The 17,571-nt window shown below is 65.1% G+C and overlaps 1 protein-coding gene across 1 annotated transcript in view; it reads right to left on the bottom strand.

Moving 5' to 3' along the window:
* Positions 1-17,312, bottom strand: part of IQSEC1 (IQ motif and Sec7 domain 1) — a 136,881-nt gene extending 119,569 nt beyond the window's left edge. Inside the window, exon 1 of the mRNA XM_018067213.1 lies at positions 16,958-17,312. Coding sequence (XP_017922702.1) covers positions 16,958-16,980 — 23 coding nt within the window. The 5' untranslated portion in view covers positions 16,981-17,312. The remainder of the gene's footprint in view (positions 1-16,957) is intronic.

Genomic DNA, 17,571 nt, shown 5'->3' with positions numbered 1-17,571 from the left:
CTTGCGTGTTGTTTTAAGAACTCTTCACTTTGAAATGACCGCAGGTTCACAGCAAGACGTACCCCAGCCTCCCCCACTGATAACACTGAACGTAAAAACAGGCGTCAGGCCCTCAGCCGCTGCAGCTGCCCAGACAGCTTTACCACGTGTGCAGCTTTGCGTGACCCCCACCTACGCTCTAGCCCCAGGACCACCCACCGCAGGGCACTCACACCCACCCCTCCCTGCGGAGCCACACCCCCTTCTCCCCAATCCTGCGCCCCCACAGCCACCCATCCGCCCGTCATCCTGTCGTTTCAGGCTGTTACCACAAACAGAATCACACAGGATGGCTTTTCAGCACTGGCTTCTTATTCACTCCGTGTAATTCCCCGGAGGTTTGATTCCAACTGTTCCTGTATCAACAGTCCTTTCCTCTTGACAGCTGAACAGCACCCACCACACGGACGTACCACTGTCTGCTTATCTGTATCCCCCCGCCCCACACACATCCCGGGAAGGATGCTGCGGCAGGTTCCGGGCCAGGGGGGCTGTCAGGGATAGAACTGCCCTGAACCTTCTCCGACGGGTTTCAGTGTGAACCCAGGTCTTCCTTTCTCTGGATCAAAGGGCGTTTGCTAAGAGTGCACGTCCCCCGAACCCCCCAGCGAGCTGTCTCCCAGAGGGGCCACGCGGGCGGGACCCAGCCCCCAGCCTCCTGGCCGGCCTGGCGTGTGGCCTCGGCCCCACTTCCGGGCGTTCTGACACCTCGCTGTGGTTTCAGCTCGAGTTCTGACGGCTCACGGCGCTGACCGTGGTGTCACGCGCTTACCCGCCTCTGCGTGCCTTGTTTGGGGGAGTGCAGGTGTCCTGTGTGTTCCCACAGCTCCCCAGATGCATCTAACCCGGAACCAGCCAACTCCCCAGGGCCCCCTGAGCTCTAGAAAGTTCTGTCAGATTGAGAAAGAACACCTTCGCCGGTGTAAGGCTTCTTCCGGGCACACTGTGCTTTCTGGAAGGGCCTGGGTGGGGTCCTGGCCACCACGGCTCTGAGCTGGAGGGCGACTGTGCGCTCCTGAGAAGGAAAGGGAGGCCGCGGAGAGTAGGGTCGGGGCGGGCAGAGGGCAGGCCACCCCCGCCCGGGAGCCCCTCCAGGCCCGCAGCGGAGGCAGCTAGAGGCACAGTGCCTCCACTGCTGACGGGCCCTGGGTGTTGGGGTTATTTGTGGAATTTACCTCCATTTCCAGAGGGGCGGGCAGGCCGCACGCCTCCGTCTTACTAAAAAGGAAGCTCATGCCCACTGCACCAACAGCAGGAAAGAGCAGCCGGGCACAGCGAGGAGACAGTGCCTGCCGTCCAGCCCAGGCACTGCGGGGTCTGGGGGCGTCTCAGGGCCCGGCCGCGGCCGCAGCGTGTGCCCGGACGGGAGCTGGGCACGAGAGCACACTGTCTGCAACCCATGCTCCCCTCCGACGCTCAACACCTCACGTCTTCCGGTCGTCAAACACTCCTCTGCGTCACCCTCGGGAAGCGGCCGGGAACCCCGGGCACACCTCTTACTGCCCGCACGGAGGGGGCGTCGGCTGTCTGGTCAGTGAGGCCTCTGTGCAGGTGGCGACGTGCGCGCAGGTCCCAGCCCTGGACTTTCGGGGTCACAGGGTGGGATGTGTTCTCGACTCCCAGGCAGGCCCATGGGCTGGACGACACATGGGGCAGGGATGGGCGAGTCATCCCGAAGTTTCTGTTGCCCCTGAGCCCCCGGGCAGCTGGACAGTGGGCACTGGGCCGGGCGGGGCTCACCCCTCACGGCTGCCCCATGTGCAGCCCCTTCTGCTCCGGGGCTCTAGGGCAGGGCGCAGAGAGGGGACGCGGGGCAGGCGCCCTGAGGGCCCATCCGACCTCCCCGCAGGTGGAGCCGCTGCCTCACGCCACCACCCGGGTGCCCCAATCGTCTCAGCCCCAGGCTCCTGGTTTGTGGTATGGGGCTACCGCCTGCCCCAGAGACTCCAGGGCGGCTCTCGGGAGCCGACGGGGCAGGGACCTGGGGGAGTGCCATAAAAACCAGCCTTCGCGGCCAGCTGCCCTGCCCAGGCCCCCAGCGCCCGGCCCGGCCCCCCTCGGAGAAAGCCACAGAGGCTCTGCCTGCCCGCCCTGCCCTCCTGTGCCGGCTCTGGGCCTTGGACAACCCTGCCCGTGGGCACATGGGGTGACTGTCCTCGGGCCGGCCTCCACGCCCTCTGGCCTGCCAGGAGTCTAGGAGACTCCCGGGGGAGGGGTGTCCCTGCCCAGGCCCCTGGGCCTCGGGACAGCGGGAGCTCAGGCGGCAGGCAGGCGCCCTGGGTGAGACCCGGTGTGGGCACCATGCCCATCTCCAGGAAGGCGGGCACTCCGACCAGGCATGCCAGACAAGGGGGCCACGGCGGGGCTCCCCTCGGCCCCTGCTCAGAAGAGTCTGCAGAAGCGGTGACTCTGAGCCCAGGCCTCGGCTCCGCGGGGTTGGGTGCAGGGGGTCAGCACAGCCAGGGTCCGGCCTTGTTCAGGCAAGGGTCCCCAAGGGGGCAAGATGGGACACGGGGCGCCAGGCTGGGAACCTGCCGCAGGGACAGAGGCTTGGACAGGGAGCCCCTGACCACACTTGCCTGCCAGGAGCACCCTGAGACCCCAGTCTCCGTAACCCTGAAGCTCCCACCAAGACTTTCTTGCTGAGGCAGACACTGGCTGAGGGGCCGGGGCCGCCGGCCAGGGCGTGTCCAGCCTCCCCGTCTGCTGGGAGTGGGCTGAAGCCTTGCCACGTGGCTGGGAGCCTGGCCAGACCTGTGGCCTTGGGTGTGGAGTCTGGGAGCGCCGTCCTGACACCCCGGACCTGGTTCACTGACGGTCAGGGGGCAGAGATGCCTCAGTCCAGACCGGCTGGGGTGGGGGTCAGACCGTGCCGCACCCCTCTTCAGACACTCCTCCTCGAGTCTGCCTGGGGACCTGTTGCTACGACAGCTCCCATTTTACAGATGAGAAAACTGAGGCTGAGACCTGCCTGAGGCCGCCCAGCTGGCGAGCAGCCCCACCTCGATCCGGACCTGGTCCCTCGCCCTCTGATCCAGGGTCCCCACCATCTGCAGCCAATAGGCAGCTGACCCCAACCAGGACATCCTGACCCCGCTCACCCTCCACATCCAACTCGCCCTCCACTGGCGGGTTGGTGGTGTTCCATCAGATCCTGGAAAACAAGCCAACTCACCCCCAAATCCACGCTTCTATACACTTTTCAAACGAGTAAGGCGTGGGCTTCCCTGATGATCCAGCGGCGAAAAACCTGCTTGCCGCTGCAGTGGGCACGGTTCAATCCCTGTTTCGGGAACTAACCCCACAAGCCGCGGGGCAGCTAGGCAACGGGGAAGACACGGCGAGCCAGAAGTAAGTTAGAGAGTAGGGCACTCTCGCGGCTCAAAAGCACAACGCAAAAAGACACCCAGAGGAAAGCCCCCTCCCAAAGGCCCCACGCCCACCTGCCTCCCAGGGAGGCTTCTGCCCCTCAGGGGGTGCCCGCCACGAGCCTCCAGGCCTCCCCGCAGAAATTCCTAGAGCGAACACAACAGTCAGGAACGCGGTGACGTCTGACTCAGGGGAAGGGCGGCCCCCGGGTCCACAGCCCCTCTGGTGTGGGGTGAAGGGCAGGCCCCACCCCATGGCAGGGCGAGGCCGGAGGACCCTGCCTGGACAGAGGGCACAGTGGACACCACCCGCTGTCCTGGCCAAGCTGGCTGTGGACTGTGCAGGGCCACCTCCCCTTCCCGGTCCAACCTGCGGCCTGCTGGACAGCGTTCCCAACACCGAGCCAGTCTCAGAGCCACGCGGACCGCACACGGCCAGACAGACACACACAAGACGCCTCTCGACGTGCACGACGGCGCTGTGAATCAGCCACGCGGACCGCACACGGCCAGACGCCTCTCGACATGCACGACGGCGCTGTGACTCAGCCACGCGGACCGCACACGGCCAGACGCCTCTCGACATGCACGACGGCGCTGTGACTCAGCCACGCGGACCGCACACGGCCAGACGCCTCTCGACATGCACGACGGCGCTGTGACTCAGCTCCGCTGCTGTTTAGTCGCCTAGTCGTGCCTGCCTCTCTGTGAGTCCCTGGACTCTGGCCCGCCAGGCCCCTCTGTCCATGGGACTCCCCAGGCAAGAACACTGGAGTGGGTTGCCATTTCCTCCTCCAGGGGATCTTCTCGACCCAGGAATCAAATCTGCATCACCTGCTTGCGGATGGATTCTTTACCACCAAGCCACCTGGGAAGCCCATTAAAAATCAACTATATTTCAATTTTCAAAAAGAGATAGCTCCCAACCATCACACACACACGTGTGCATGGGACACACGTGTACACAGCACATATGTGTACACAGACCCTCTCGTGAGTGGCCGGGAGTCCTGGCTGGTCTCAGGGTCATGGCGAGCAACAGTCAGGCAGGGATGTGTCCCCAGGGCCTGCGCGGGACACCCACGGTCACCGAGACTCTGCCAGGGTCCTTCCATTTGCATTTGCCTCCCTTCCTGCAAGCGAGCTGTGTTAATGCACCTTAGCTAAATGAAAATTAACAAGGGATATTTCCAGAACCCACTGGATCTGGATGTTTCCAGGTAAACATCACTGCGAAACGGAGGCGGGGGTGGGGTGGGGGCGCAGGGAACAGTGAGGCGCCTGTGCTGAGTTCGGGCACCAGGCCACCTCGGCCCGTCCTTCCAGACGCCCCCGGGCAGTGCTGTTAGCAGCGGACATCCACCCTGCAGAGGAACGAGCTGGGCACTCTGACTGTGGGGTGGATGGAAGGGGCAGCCGGTGGGGAGGGGAGGGGACGGGGGCTGGGTTCGCACAGCTGCCCGGGGACCCCGCCTGAAGCAGCTGGAGGCAGACCCCAGCTCGGGGCAGGGGGGCGGCACTTTCTCCAGGGCTGCAGAGGGGCCTGAAGTCTTAGTGGGTGCCTACAGGCAGAGTCGTGGGGGTGGGCAGCCCCCAGATCCACGGCCGTGCTGGTCCCTGGACACTCTGGGAGCCCTAACCCACCCCGCTCTGTTCACTGGGAGGACGAGAGCTCAGCCTGAGGGCTGCGGAGCGGGGGCGCCTGTTTCAGGGGCTCTGAGGTGCTGAGACGCCCGGTCCCCACGTGTCTGCTTGTGTTCGGGACGCCGAGAGCTCTCCTGGCGGACAGCCAGGCCTGGAGGGAGGCCTTGGTGCCCTCAGCCCATGGGGTGGCTGCGGCCGCGGAGTGGAGGACGTGCCTTTAGCCAGCTGGCAGGCTGAGCCCCAGGGGCGCAGAGCCCAGTGGGTGGATGGGGTGGCGTCCTGGGGGCCGTCGCAGCCTCTGACCTCCCCTGCGGTCTGCACACACGCCAAGCTGGTGGTCCCCCGCCCCGCGGCCCCTCTCGGGCAGCTCCTGAGCCAGGGCTGGGGCTCTCGGGCAGCTCCCGAGCCAGGGCTGGGGCTCTGTGGCCTCCTGTAACGCCTGCGATGCCTTCCTCACCCCACCGCCCCCGGCCTGGGCCGACCTGCAGCGGGCACCCCGGGCACTGTGCTCCGTCAGACGCTCAGACTCCCCCAGCTTTTCCCATTGTCCCGCCTCACCCGGCCTGGGCCCAGCGAGGGGGCGCCCTCTGGACACGCTTCTGGATGAAAGGAGGAGAAAAACAAACTTCAGGCTGAAGACGACAGCGCGGGGCGTCCCTCACTCACGGATGCTGCGGCTGCCCCGCCCTCACTGAGGCCTGGCCCGGCGGCACCCAGCGGTGGGCCGGGTGGACCCACGCTGGCGACAGCCTGGTGGGAAAGCTGGGTCGAGAAGGACAAAAGTGGGCAGTGGCCAGCGTGCGAACACAGGGAGCGAGGGGGTGGGGAGGCAGCAGGGGCGGGGGGACCCCGAGATCTGGGGTGAGAGGGACAGACGCGGCCGCCAGGGAGGGTCACAGCCCCGCTGTCCCCAAGCCCAGCTCCAGCCCCGCCTTCCACCGGCCACCCTGCGGACCGCCCGCCCCCTCTGCCGTCCTGCACCTTCTGCACCTGGGGCTCCCAGCTGGGACACCTGAGCAAGGGCTGACGGCTGGCCAGGGCACGTGTCTGGAACAAGGGCAGGATGGAGGCAAGGCTGCTGGGGGGCATGGGGCTGCCATGGGCTCTGGCAGTGGGAGGTTCCTGAGGCCAGGACGGAGGGGCACCCAAGGGCTGAGACATGTCAGTGGAGCCCGGGACCAGCCCCACCTACGGCTCTGTGGGGGGCTGCGTGCTCCCCCAGTCTCAGCCCTCCCGCCCGAGGACAGGCCCTGGGTCCTGCTCAGCCTCCAGGGTGACTGGGAGCCGTGGCTGAGCAGCACGGGGGTGCGGAACCCCCACCCCCGTCAGCGCCCCCACCCTGGGGGGACACCACCCTTATCCCAGCACCCAGGCGCTCCCTGCAGTCCACTGGGGGCGGGTAACAGCCCATCTCACAGACGGGACATGGGGCTCAGCCGCCCCACAGGAGGCTCAGCACGGCCCAGGGGGTACCCCTCCCGCAGGTGCTGGTGGAAGGATGTGACGTGGATCTGAAATGGATGGTGAGCTTCCCTGGATAACACACAGTGCCCCAGGCTGCTTTCGGGCTTTTGAAAAATGTTGAGCATATACCACTGGGAAAAGAGGGAAGGTGCAGTAACAGGGGAAAAGATTCTCATTTACAGGTCAGGTCCCAGCTGGCTAAGCAAGAGGGAGATGGAAAGACTCGAGGTGGTGGGGGGTCGCCAGCCAGCCAGATGCCTAGCGTCGGGGTCCTGTGGATTTACCCGACACGAGCAGCCACGATCCCTCTCCTCCCCGCCGCCGAGCGCGGACCTTGGGTCTGTGACTCCAGGCTGTGTGCTGGGGCCAGGGGCCAGCCGCCCGGCCGAGCACTTGCCTCCCGAGCCCCCGGCTGAGTGCATTGCCCAGCGCTGAGCTGAGGCCGCCAGCTCCGCGCACTGCCCTCTGACCCCAAGCATGCCCGGTGGGCTGTCTCCAGCCTCGGTTTACTGCCCACCCCTGCCCAGAAACACAGACCCGAACCCTGTCCTGAACACACAGGGCAGTGGCTGAGACGGAGCTGGCCCCGTCCACCCAGCTCCAGGCCTGGCCGATCACCACACAGCCAGCCTCCTCTGGGCATGGAGGTCTCAGGAAGGCCATGAACCCCGCGGCTGACCAGCGGGACTGGAGGGGTCCTGAGAACACACCCCAGGCGGAAGGCAAGGAGGAGACGGCAACGAGAGTGTCGGAGCCCCCAGACTCTCAGCCACACCAAAGCCTGACCCCAGGCTGGTCACCGACAGTGACCGTTAAAATCCCTTCTGACTTGGGTTTCTGACCTTTGCAACCTGGAGACTTCTGGTTTACACTCCCTCTGCCCTGCTGGTTCCCTTACCCTCCCCAGAACCGTGTCTCTGAGGTCCCAGCCTGTCCCGTGCGCTCAGAGTCCAGGGGAGGAAGGGGACGAGGATCTATGTAAGCACGGATCCGCCCTGCACTTTACTGCATCACTGAGTCCTTATCACCACCTGCAAAGTTGCAGTGATTGGCTCCATAGTACAGAGAAAAGCCCCGAGGCTCAGAGAGGCGAAGTCGTCTGCCGCGAGCCACACAGCCACTGGGCGGCAGATAAGGGGTCCTAAGGAAGCTCCTAAGGCAGAGGGAGGTACTGGGAATCAGCCCGATCACCTCAGTGCCTCGGCCCCCACTTCTCCTGGGCCCAGCCAGTTTTGGGGGGCTCCTCCGAGTTGCCCTGATTGCTCAGCAGCCCCAGAGCTGGTCAGGGACTGAAGCCAGGCCAAGGATGGGGGATCGGAGGGACTCGGGGGGCGCCTGCGGCCGTGGCCCCTGGACCAGAATCGGGAACGGAGCAAATGTGAGCAGATGCTCGGTTCTAGTGGCCTGCAAGCCCTGCAGGAGCCAGGCTGATGACCAATACGTCCCTTCCCTCATCAGCCATTCCAGACAGACGCAGGGGCCGTGTTGACGAGCAGGGAAACCAACGAGGCCAGTACGACATCTTGCAGTTAGCCATGCTCCAACCGCTGTGCGCAGAGCCGGGGGCCGTTCTGACGGGACCCTCTCCTGGGGACCCCATGGGGTCAGGCGCGCCCAGGATAGGGAGCACGGGGCATCTCAGGCCCCTGGAGTCCTCGGGTCCCCAGCTCGTCGCCGAGACGCCAGATAAACAGGAGGGAAGGCCAGGCCCCCCGCTGGGTCCGTCTGGGGAGCCTGACCTTCAGGTCCGGGGGGGCCCAAGCCGGCACCCCGCCCGGGCTGGCTTCCGCCCCGCGGCCCTTGGCCCCACCAGCTCCACCCCGTCTGCCCTGCAATCTGCGCCGCCTCCACGTGACAGAAGCCGGCCCGCCGCATAGCCCGCGTGCAGGAAGACAGACGCAACAGGCCCTTGCTCCCCTCACCCGTGAGTCCTAGTAGGCTGCGCGCGCTCGCTTCGGTCTCCAAGACGGCACCGGGAGGGACGGCCAGTGTGTCTGTCCCAGCTCCTGGGCCCGGGGACCGCGGGCGGGAGAGCCAGGCCCGCATAAACACTGCGCTGGTGCCCAGGGCAGGCCTGCAGGCCAAGGACACGCCGGGGGGGGCGGGCAGGCGGGGTCCTGGCTCCGGGTTGGGGTCTGCAGAGGGTCTCCAAGGTCTCCACCTCAGCGCCAGGGGCCAACCAGGCCTCAGCTGGCAGCTTGAGGGAGGAGGCCGGTGGGGTTCAGCCTGGGGGACCGGGGACCCCTGTCAGGGAGGCCTCGAGCAGAGGGCCTGAGGCGCGGGGGGCGGTGGTCACGGGCCGGCCTGCCCCACAGTCCCCAAGGGTCCAGCTCATCAGACCCAACACCTGCCCCGGCCTTCGTTTTCAGTTAAACTTTTACTTTTGAGGTTAACTGTAGATCCAACGGTAGTTGTTAAAAACAGCCCAGAGGGAGGCTGTCTGCACTTTGCCCTATTTTCCCCGAAAGTAACGTCCCTGCAGAATCCAGGACAACGTCTCCATCACGACGCTGACACTACCGTCCGTCTTAGACAGACTTCCTGTGCCACACCCACGCGCGTGTGTGTGCGCGCGTGCGCACGATCGCGCGTGTACTTAGTTCCATGCACTTTGATGTGCGGGCTCACGAGAAAATGCATAGCGATCCCATCCCCTCAGAGTCCTCGTCTGCCCCCATCTTTAGCACCCACACCTGTGCTGCGGCTGCGGCTCTCTGGTCTGAAACGAGGTCCGTAACCCACATCATCTCTCTCCACACACGTTATGAGACAAAAGTCAACAGACGGCCTCAGCTGTGGCAGCACAGAGGGGACAGGGCAGCAGGTCACGACGAGGCGGCCGGCCCGCCCGTGGTGGGTGCGCGGGGACGAGGTCAGTCTCCCACCCCCAAGGTGACAGCGGCTAGGATCCCAGGCAGACACACGGCCTGGCTCCCCACCCGGGGGCCACGAGGGACGCCGCCCTCGGTGACGTGAGGCTCCGCACGGCGGCAGCTCTTGGCAGAGCTCCGGACGTATCAGCATCTGATCTTCCTGCGACTGTGAGGAGAGCAGACGCGTTCCTGGAAAAGCCTCTGGACGTGACGTGATGGCCACGGGAATGTGTCCAGTGGCGGAGGCGTCTCGTGGAGTGAGGGCTGGGCCTAGGGCACTTCCCCGAGGGTCTGGGGAAAGCCTCCGGGCCTCGGCTCTGCAGGCCTGGCCCCCACACTGTAGGGAGTGGGCTTCCCTGGCCTGCCGGCCAGACCCCTCTCCCCATGTCTGCCCTGAAGGCCACCCACGTGTCCAGCAGCCCCTGCTGAAAGCCCAGGGCACACCGTCCGCCCCGTGGTGGCGGCTCCACCTGCGTCCGCCTCCTTCTGGGCAGGGTCACTGTTCCAAGGGCGCAGCCGAGGCCCCATGCTGGACAGGAGCTCACAATGGTGCCGATGCAACTGATCTGGGTGGCCAGCTGGCCCAGGACACACGGGCGGCGGGGAGGCCTGTGGGATCGGAACCCTGGGTGCCCAGGGCCAGTCTTTCCCACATCCCTGCTCCTGCTGCGGCTTTGCTTCCTCCATGGAGGCCACTCTGCCAGCCACCGGTCAGGGTCTCCCACCAGAGGGAGAATGTTGCCTCCTTCACGGGCTGGATGGTCACCCCACCCCCTCAGAGGGCCCCGAATCCGGAACTGCAAAGCCGAGACCGGAACCTCCGCTCGGTGTACCCGGCCGGGTGGTTGAGCCTCTTCAGTACTCAGTGCTTCCATCCGCACACAGCACCCTCCAGAGAGACCCCACGCAGCCGGACACGGCGGCGGCCTGGGGGTCGAGGATCCGGAGAGGGGCTGACCTTGCAGCGTGTGCAGACGTTGCTGCACCACGCCAGGGAGTCGCCTCTCGGTTACACGGATAGACGAGGAACGGGCAGAAAAGATGGAAGCAGGGATTACCGGTGTGATTTAAAATTTCCGAGCACGTACCGTGTGCCAGGCACCCCCAAGGACCCAACGCCCTGGGCTCCTGATGAGCTGGAGGACTGGGCTCTGGGTGGGGAGGCCTGAGCCCCGCATCCCTCCTACCCACCCTGATCTGCGACAGAAGCTCCCACAGAGGCAGCAGAGGCGTCGGCAGGCGTCCAGCGGGCCCAGGCCCCCCAGTCAACGTCGGGGGTCCTCGGGGCCACGTGGCCCAACGGCAGAGAGGGAGGCTGAACCTCACCACCCACAGCTGCCTTCATTCAAGAAGGAGTAAATCAAAAGCTCCACAAGGTGCTACTTCACACGGCGAGAATTCCTATTACAAAAACGAACAACCAAAAACCAAAACGGCAAGTGTGCGCAAAGATGTGGAGAGACGAACCCGTGTGCAGTGTTGGTGGGAATGTGAGACGGTGCAGCTGTGGTGGAAAAACAGCAAGGAGGTTCCCCCGGAAAAGTTCAGCAGTTTCCAGAAGATCCGGGAATTCCACTTCTGGGCACACACACAGAGGAGCCGAGGGCAGGGTCCCAAGGAGGCCCTGGCATCCCCACGTTCACACCAGCGCTATTCACAGCAGCCAAAAGGCGGAAGGAAACAGGTGTCCAGAGACAGACGAACGGGTCAGCAAAGTGCGGTCCAGACACACAATGGAATATTTCAGCCTTAAAAGGAAGGGAGTCCTGACAAAGGCTGCAAACCCGGATGAGCCTTGAAAACGTGCTCAGCAAAGTAAGCCAGAGAAAGACAGACGCTACAGGATCCTCCTTACACGCGTCCTCAGGGCGGCTGAATCCCAGATACAGAGAGAAGGATGGTGGGTGCCCGGGGTTGGGGAAGGGAAGGGGAGTGAGTGCTTTACGGGGACCGAGTCTCAGTCTGGGAAGATGAGCAGGTGTTGGGGACGGACGGTGGAGACGGTCGTGAAACACTGTCAGTGTGCCTACTGCCCTGAGCTGCGCACTTAAAGATGGCTGCACCAGCCAGCCTTCTGTTACGTGTATGTCACCACAGTTTTACAACAGAAGGTCATAGATGACCTGCCTGGGCCTACACAGATGCTGGCAAACAGAGGCCAGGCCTCGCCTGGAAGGCTCCCAGGCCAGTCCCCCCCAGAGGGACTGAGCTGTGCAGAGGGTCCCAGGGCCCAGGGCTCCCCTGTGCAGACGGGAGGACCAGAGCCCAGGGCTCCCCTCTGCAGGCTGGAGGAGCAGGGCCCAGGGCTCCCCTGTGAAGAGGGGACCAGGACCCAGGGCTCCCCTGTGCAGACGGGAGGACCAGGGCCCAGGGCTCCCCTGTGAAGAGGGGACCAGGACCCAGGGCTCCCCTGTGCAGACGGGAGGACCAGGGCCCAGGGCTCCCCTCTGCAGGCTGGAGGAGCAGGGCCCAGGGCTCCCCTGTGCAGAGGGGACCAGGGCCCAGGGCTCCCCTGGGCAGTCAAGAGAGGGGCATGACTGGATCTCGGGGTCCGAGGGGTGGGGAGAAAGGGCACCCCCTGGCAGGGAGCCAGCACGGGTACACCCCACAGGGCAGGCAGGACTCGGCATATCTGCTGTGCGTCCGGGGGACGATGAGCCCCGGGGACCACAAGCCGTGCATGGGATGGGGCCTGTGTGAAAGAGCTGGAACGTTCAAAGCCCAGCGCCGACTTCTGCTAGCTCCAGCCCCTCGCCTCAGCCTCCCGTGTGAGTCTGCCCAGCCCACACCGTCCGGAGCTGACCCTGCCGCTCCGGATTCAGAGGAAGTCACAGGTCCAGAGAGGGCAGGAGGCTGGCCCAGCGTAACTCAGTGGGCCGGGGTGGAGCTGGAGGGCAGCGTCTGAGTCCTGCTTGGCCAGCTCCAAGGAGGGTCAGGGCCTCAGAGACTCCGGGGCTTGGGTGGACAGGGGAGAGAGAGCAGGAGCCAGTGAGCAGCTGGGTGGCGGGGCAAGGGGTGGACTCGGGCCCTGGGAAAAGCAGCAGGCCTCGCGGGCGCTAGGAGGGCGCTGAGCACTGGCCAAGGCCTCTCAGGCCCCGGCAGGAGGAGGCAAAACCAAGTGAGCCCAAAGGCCCCTCCCCTGCCACACGAGGGGCCTCAGTGCCCTGGGTGAGCGCTGGAGCCGCGGTCTGCTCCAGCTTTGGGAGAGCACGTGGGGGTGGGCAGGAGGCAACAGTAAAGTGCCCCGCGAAGGGCTGCCGGCCAGGACACCCCCAGCCCAGCCCTGGCTGGGTGTGTCCCCCGAGGCCAGCCAGCCAGGGGTCCTGTGCAGGCCTCCAGGCCCCAGACCTGACTGGAGGTTGGAGTCAGATGAGAGGTGGGGAGGGGAAGGGTCTGTGGGCATGGAGCTGCCTGCAGACCACAGCCCGGAGCCTCCCCAGGGCCACCCTGGCCCCCGGCCAGGCCCCGAGCAGACTGGCAGGAGTGGCTCCTGAAGGCCTGGGCTGAGAACCTGCCACCCTCTGGGGCGCGGGCGCCGGAAAGGACGGCAGAGATCCCTGCCCACCCCCAACTTCCCTCCATGGTCCGGTGCAGGAACCGCGGCCCCCAGTGCGGATCAGAAGCCTCTGTGGGTCCCATGGTCCCTGCCCACAAGGGGAGCCCCTCCTGGGGGCCAGAGGCCTCCTGTCCCGGCCCCGCCAGCACCTCTGGTCTTACCTATCACGGCTTCTCGCTCACACTCGGGGCGTGGGGCGTGGGCCAGACACCACCACTTTCAGTAAAGCCATCGGAGCATCACAGAGTGCGGCTCTGGGGCCACCCGTCGGGGTCCAACCCCCAGCGCCACCCCTCCCGGGGTTATTCAGTGACTCAGCTGCATCGTCTGTACAGAGGGGACAGCGACAGCTCCACCCCCAGGGTCACCGTGCAGGTCAGTGAGCGAGGCCTGCAGAATGCTTGCAACCCTAGGCCCAAGGCCCGCGCAGCAGAGCAGCCTCCCCTCCCTGCTCAGCCGGCACCCACTTCAGCCTCCAGCCTGCTGTGGGGCGTGGGAACCCTCCCTGTCTCTGGGCTGTCGTCCTGTCAGGCGCGCGGCACTCTGCGCTCACACCATCTGTTCGCGGCCTGCAGGATCCCAGAAGCTACGTCTCACTGGGCTCTGTACCCTCTTGCTTCCCAGGTGGCTCAGTGGTAAAGAACCCGGCGGCCGACACAGGGGACACAAGAGACCCGGGTTCGATCCCTGGGTTGGGAAGATCCCCTGGGGGAGGGCATGGCAACGCACTCCAGTGTTCTTGCCTGGAGAAGCCCACGGACAGAGGAGCCTGGCAGGCTACAGTCCACGGGGTCGCAGAGTATACAACGGACATGTACCCCTTAGCTTAGGGCAGTGCCAGGCACAGGACCCATCATTCATTAATCAACAAAGCCTTACTGAGCAATCACTATACACACAGTACTTTTCAAGGTGCCGGACACGCAACAGCTAACACACGGTCAGCCCCTCTGCCCTGGCGCAGCTGACACTCCAGCAGCCAGAATGGCCCAACCAGCCTGTAAGGGGGACGCGGTGTGGCTCGGACAGAGACAGTGCTGGGTGGGGAAGGCGCTGGGGAATGTTTTTGGGTGGCACCTGCCGTCTAGAGTTGGTGGCTCCAGGCAGAGTGGATGAGTGAGTGAGCGAACGGATGGGTGAATTACGAACCAGCGCCGCCGCTCCCCAGGAGCCCCGAGGGTCTCGCATGCCCACTGCAAACTCCTGCAGCCCGACTTCCTGTGCTCACAGAGCAGGAAGTGACGTGCCGTGTAAGTGTAGTTACAGTCGGGAGGGGGCCGACCTTAATTAAGACACAGTTAATTAAGCTTTCAGTGTAGGCCTAGCCTTGGTTGCCAGCAAAGTTGATTAAGGAACTGATCCTGGAGGCTTCACGATTTCCCCATTTCAGTAATGAATCTCCTGCTCCCTGCTCCACCGTCCCGTCTACTCAGGGCTGGCTCCGGCTGCCGGAGCTCCCGGGTGGGAACCTGCCCCCTCTCAACGACGACAGAGTCTGGATGCCCAAGCTCTCTTTAGGGCCCAGGGGGTGGAGGGGAACAGGCCGCAGGATGGGGAGGCGGGGAAGGGGCCGGGGGGGGGCTGGGGGCAGGGCTCCGCCTGCAGCAAGTCTGCCCAGGCCGGCCGTGTGTGCAGTGCACTGGGGGAGAGACATACCGCCGAGCACGGGGCTAGAGGCCGCCATGAGATCTCAGTCTAGTGGTCTACCCTCCTCTGACCTCAGTTTCCTCCTCTGTAAAATGGGATCATTTCACAGCACGGGTGAGGACCATGGAGGCGAGGGGTGTGAGCAGCCGCGAAGCCAAACAGCGCAGTTCTGACGGTGGCTGCGGTGGTCCTGGGCTGGGGCCTCCAGGCCCTGGCAGTCAAGCGTCTAGAGACATCCCATCCCCCACGCTGCAAGCCCAGGGGCTGCACCGCAGGTACCAGGAGAGGCCTGGTTCTGGTCCACAAGCCTTTCTGCAAAACAGGCCCCCCCGACTTCGGCCACCCCCTCCCCAGTCTGTGCAATCTCTGGTGCCCATGGGCTTGGGGGCGGCACATGGGGGAAGCCTGGGTGTCCTACTGCCAAACTGTGGGAGCTTGAAAGCCAGGGCGGTGAGGAAGGGCCCACGGTGGGGGGAACCCGACCTGCCCTCTCCACAGTGCAGCCCCCTCCCAGGCGAGTGGGGGAGACAGGCGTGGTCGGTGGGCCCTGCTGGGGGCTGCATATTCCAGTGCAGGCTCTTGGGCTCCCAGCAGACAGAGCGAGTCTGCACTGGTAACGGGGAGGGGTCCTGGAACTGGAATGGCAGCCACGTGCTCAGAAATCACAATCGGGCAGGACCCGCAGCAGTGCCAAGGGAAGAGGCCACATGCGCGAACGTCACCGCAGCTGAGCATCGAGATCGCATGGGGAAAACCACAACGTTCCTGAGGCTGCAGCCCTGCCAGGACCCAGAAGCCAGGATGTCAGGCAGGACCCAGACACGGGAGCTTCAAAGCATTCCCCAGTGATTCTGACGCAGAGCTGGGCTGAAAAGCACCCCCCACCCCCACACACACCTCGAGCTGGGGCACTCCAAGTTTCCCGGGGACTTGATTAGCCTCAGTTGTCCCATCTCTAGAATGGGAGTCCAGAGGCTGCTGCACAGAGTCCACCTCGGAGACCTCCCTCCCCCAGGGTTTCACAGCCCCTGAGACCAGAGAACGTCTCTGACCTCAGGCTCCCGGGCCCAGGCAAAGGAGGCAGGAGTGTCTCAGGGGTCAGGGGTGGCCTGTTCCCATCGATAGCGGAGGTTCCATGCTGGGGAAGGATTTATTATTTGTTCCCCCCCCCCAAAAAAAAAGCAGGGGCAGGGAGTGAGAACCCGGAGTGATCGGCTCCCATCAACAAACCAAGCCGTGGGCTTCTCCACTTAAAGGGCAAAGGAGCGTCACAGCAAACCACGGAGCCCGGCGCCTTCCTCACCCCGGGGCCCCACCTGGGCCTGCTGGCAACCCCAGCGGCAGGAGCGACGCCTCCTCTCGTCCAGCTCTGCGAGCGAGCGCGCTGTCTGGCCCGGGTGGAAAGCAGTGGGTGCTGCTTCGCTCGGGCTCCAGGGACCCTCGTCAAGGTGTAGGGGGGTCCGAGGCCTTGAAGCACCCCCAGGGGTCCCCCCACATGATGCTCCAGGACCTCCCCCTACCCAGGCTTTCGAGTCCTGGGGACTGAGCCCAGCCTGAGGGCCCAGCTCTGCCCTCTGACCTCACTGCACAGCCCCCAAGTGCCCACGGCAGGAGGAGACTCAAGGTCCCCAGTCCCAGAGGAGGGGTCCTGCAAGGCCAGAGACCCAGCTGCTGAACCCAGAACGCCGTAGAGCCCCAGGGAGCTGCGAAGGAAGCTGGCATCCTCATCCAACGTCCCAGGAGGCGCGGGCTCGGCTTTCCATAAATACCCGGACCCGTGATGTCACCGGCCCGCTCTCGGACTCTGGGCCCGGGGCCCAGCAGACAGGTGCTCTGCCGCTGGCCCACGGCACACCTGGGTGTTACGCGGTGACACTGGCGATCCCCGCTCGGGAGGGCAGGCTGGACCTTCGCCCGTCCCTGGAGGGCACGGCATCCTGTCCCACCCTGACCTTCCTGCCAACCTTGCATCAGCCACGGCTGAAGGGCTGGTCACGGCAGAGCCGGGCACGAGAAGCCATTTCCAAATGGACAGAGGGGGACTGAACCAGACGCCAGCATGGTACCAGCAGGTCTGGGGACCCCATACATAGATTTGGGGGGCGATCAGCCCTCAGAGACAGGGAATTTCACAGCCCAACAGAGTCCTGCTAACAGCCTCCCCCCCCCCCCCCATCATGACCACCGACAAACACATCCGCTGCAGGGGACAGATGCTGGCATCTGTGTCTGGTGGCCAGCTCCCTCTGCAAGCCACCTGCACGGCAAAACCCCCTCCCCCCGAGAGGGCCTGGCCTCCAGCTCCCAGCTGGGCTGCGGCCCTTCTGGCCTCAAGTTCCAGGCATAAGCCTGCCACAAATACTCACAAATAGCGTCTTCTGCACGCCATCCTGTCTGGAGGGGGTGGGCGGTTTTCCCTTCTCTCTCCCTCTCCAGCTGGGAAGGCTCTACGTGGTTAGAGAAGCAGGGCGATGCTCAGGCGAGAAGTGGAAGGGAATAAAATTAAATCGCGGGCAAGTCACATTCCCGGGGGTGGCGCACTCCTCCGCGGAGGCTGGGGCAGGAGCAGGGGGTGGCAGTCGCGGGCTCCGAAGGACCCAGGCACGCAGGGCTCACGTGGTGCCCGGGAGCCTGCGAGGACGTCGGGTCACCATGGTCGCCTGGCTGGGCGGGAGCCTGGCCTCGCGGCTACCTGGGAACACCTCGGGCTTGGGCCCTGCCGCACATCCGGGGTGGCGGGGCGCAGGGGTTGGGGAGCGCTGGCCGGGGGAGGGGGGGACAGCATCCGGAGGAGGGGCCGGCGCAGAGGCTCCCCCGCGCCCCGGGAGCAACGTAGTGCGGGCCGAGCTGGACCAATCGCCGAGGCGCTCGTCGCCATGGCAACCGCAGCATCAGGCGCGGCCGCCCCGCGGCGCCCTCGCTGCAAAGTCACCCAGCAGGCGGAGAGCGCTCGAAACCTGGAAATCCGTTGCTAAAATGC

The sequence above is a fragment of the Capra hircus genome, chromosome 22, assembly GCF_001704415.2.
Source record: "Capra hircus breed San Clemente chromosome 22, ASM170441v1, whole genome shotgun sequence".
NCBI classification, from domain to species: domain Eukaryota; kingdom Metazoa; phylum Chordata; class Mammalia; order Artiodactyla; family Bovidae; genus Capra; species Capra hircus.
The sequence above is the reverse complement of the archived record's forward strand: the minus strand, read 5'-3'. Positions and strand labels throughout refer to the sequence as shown.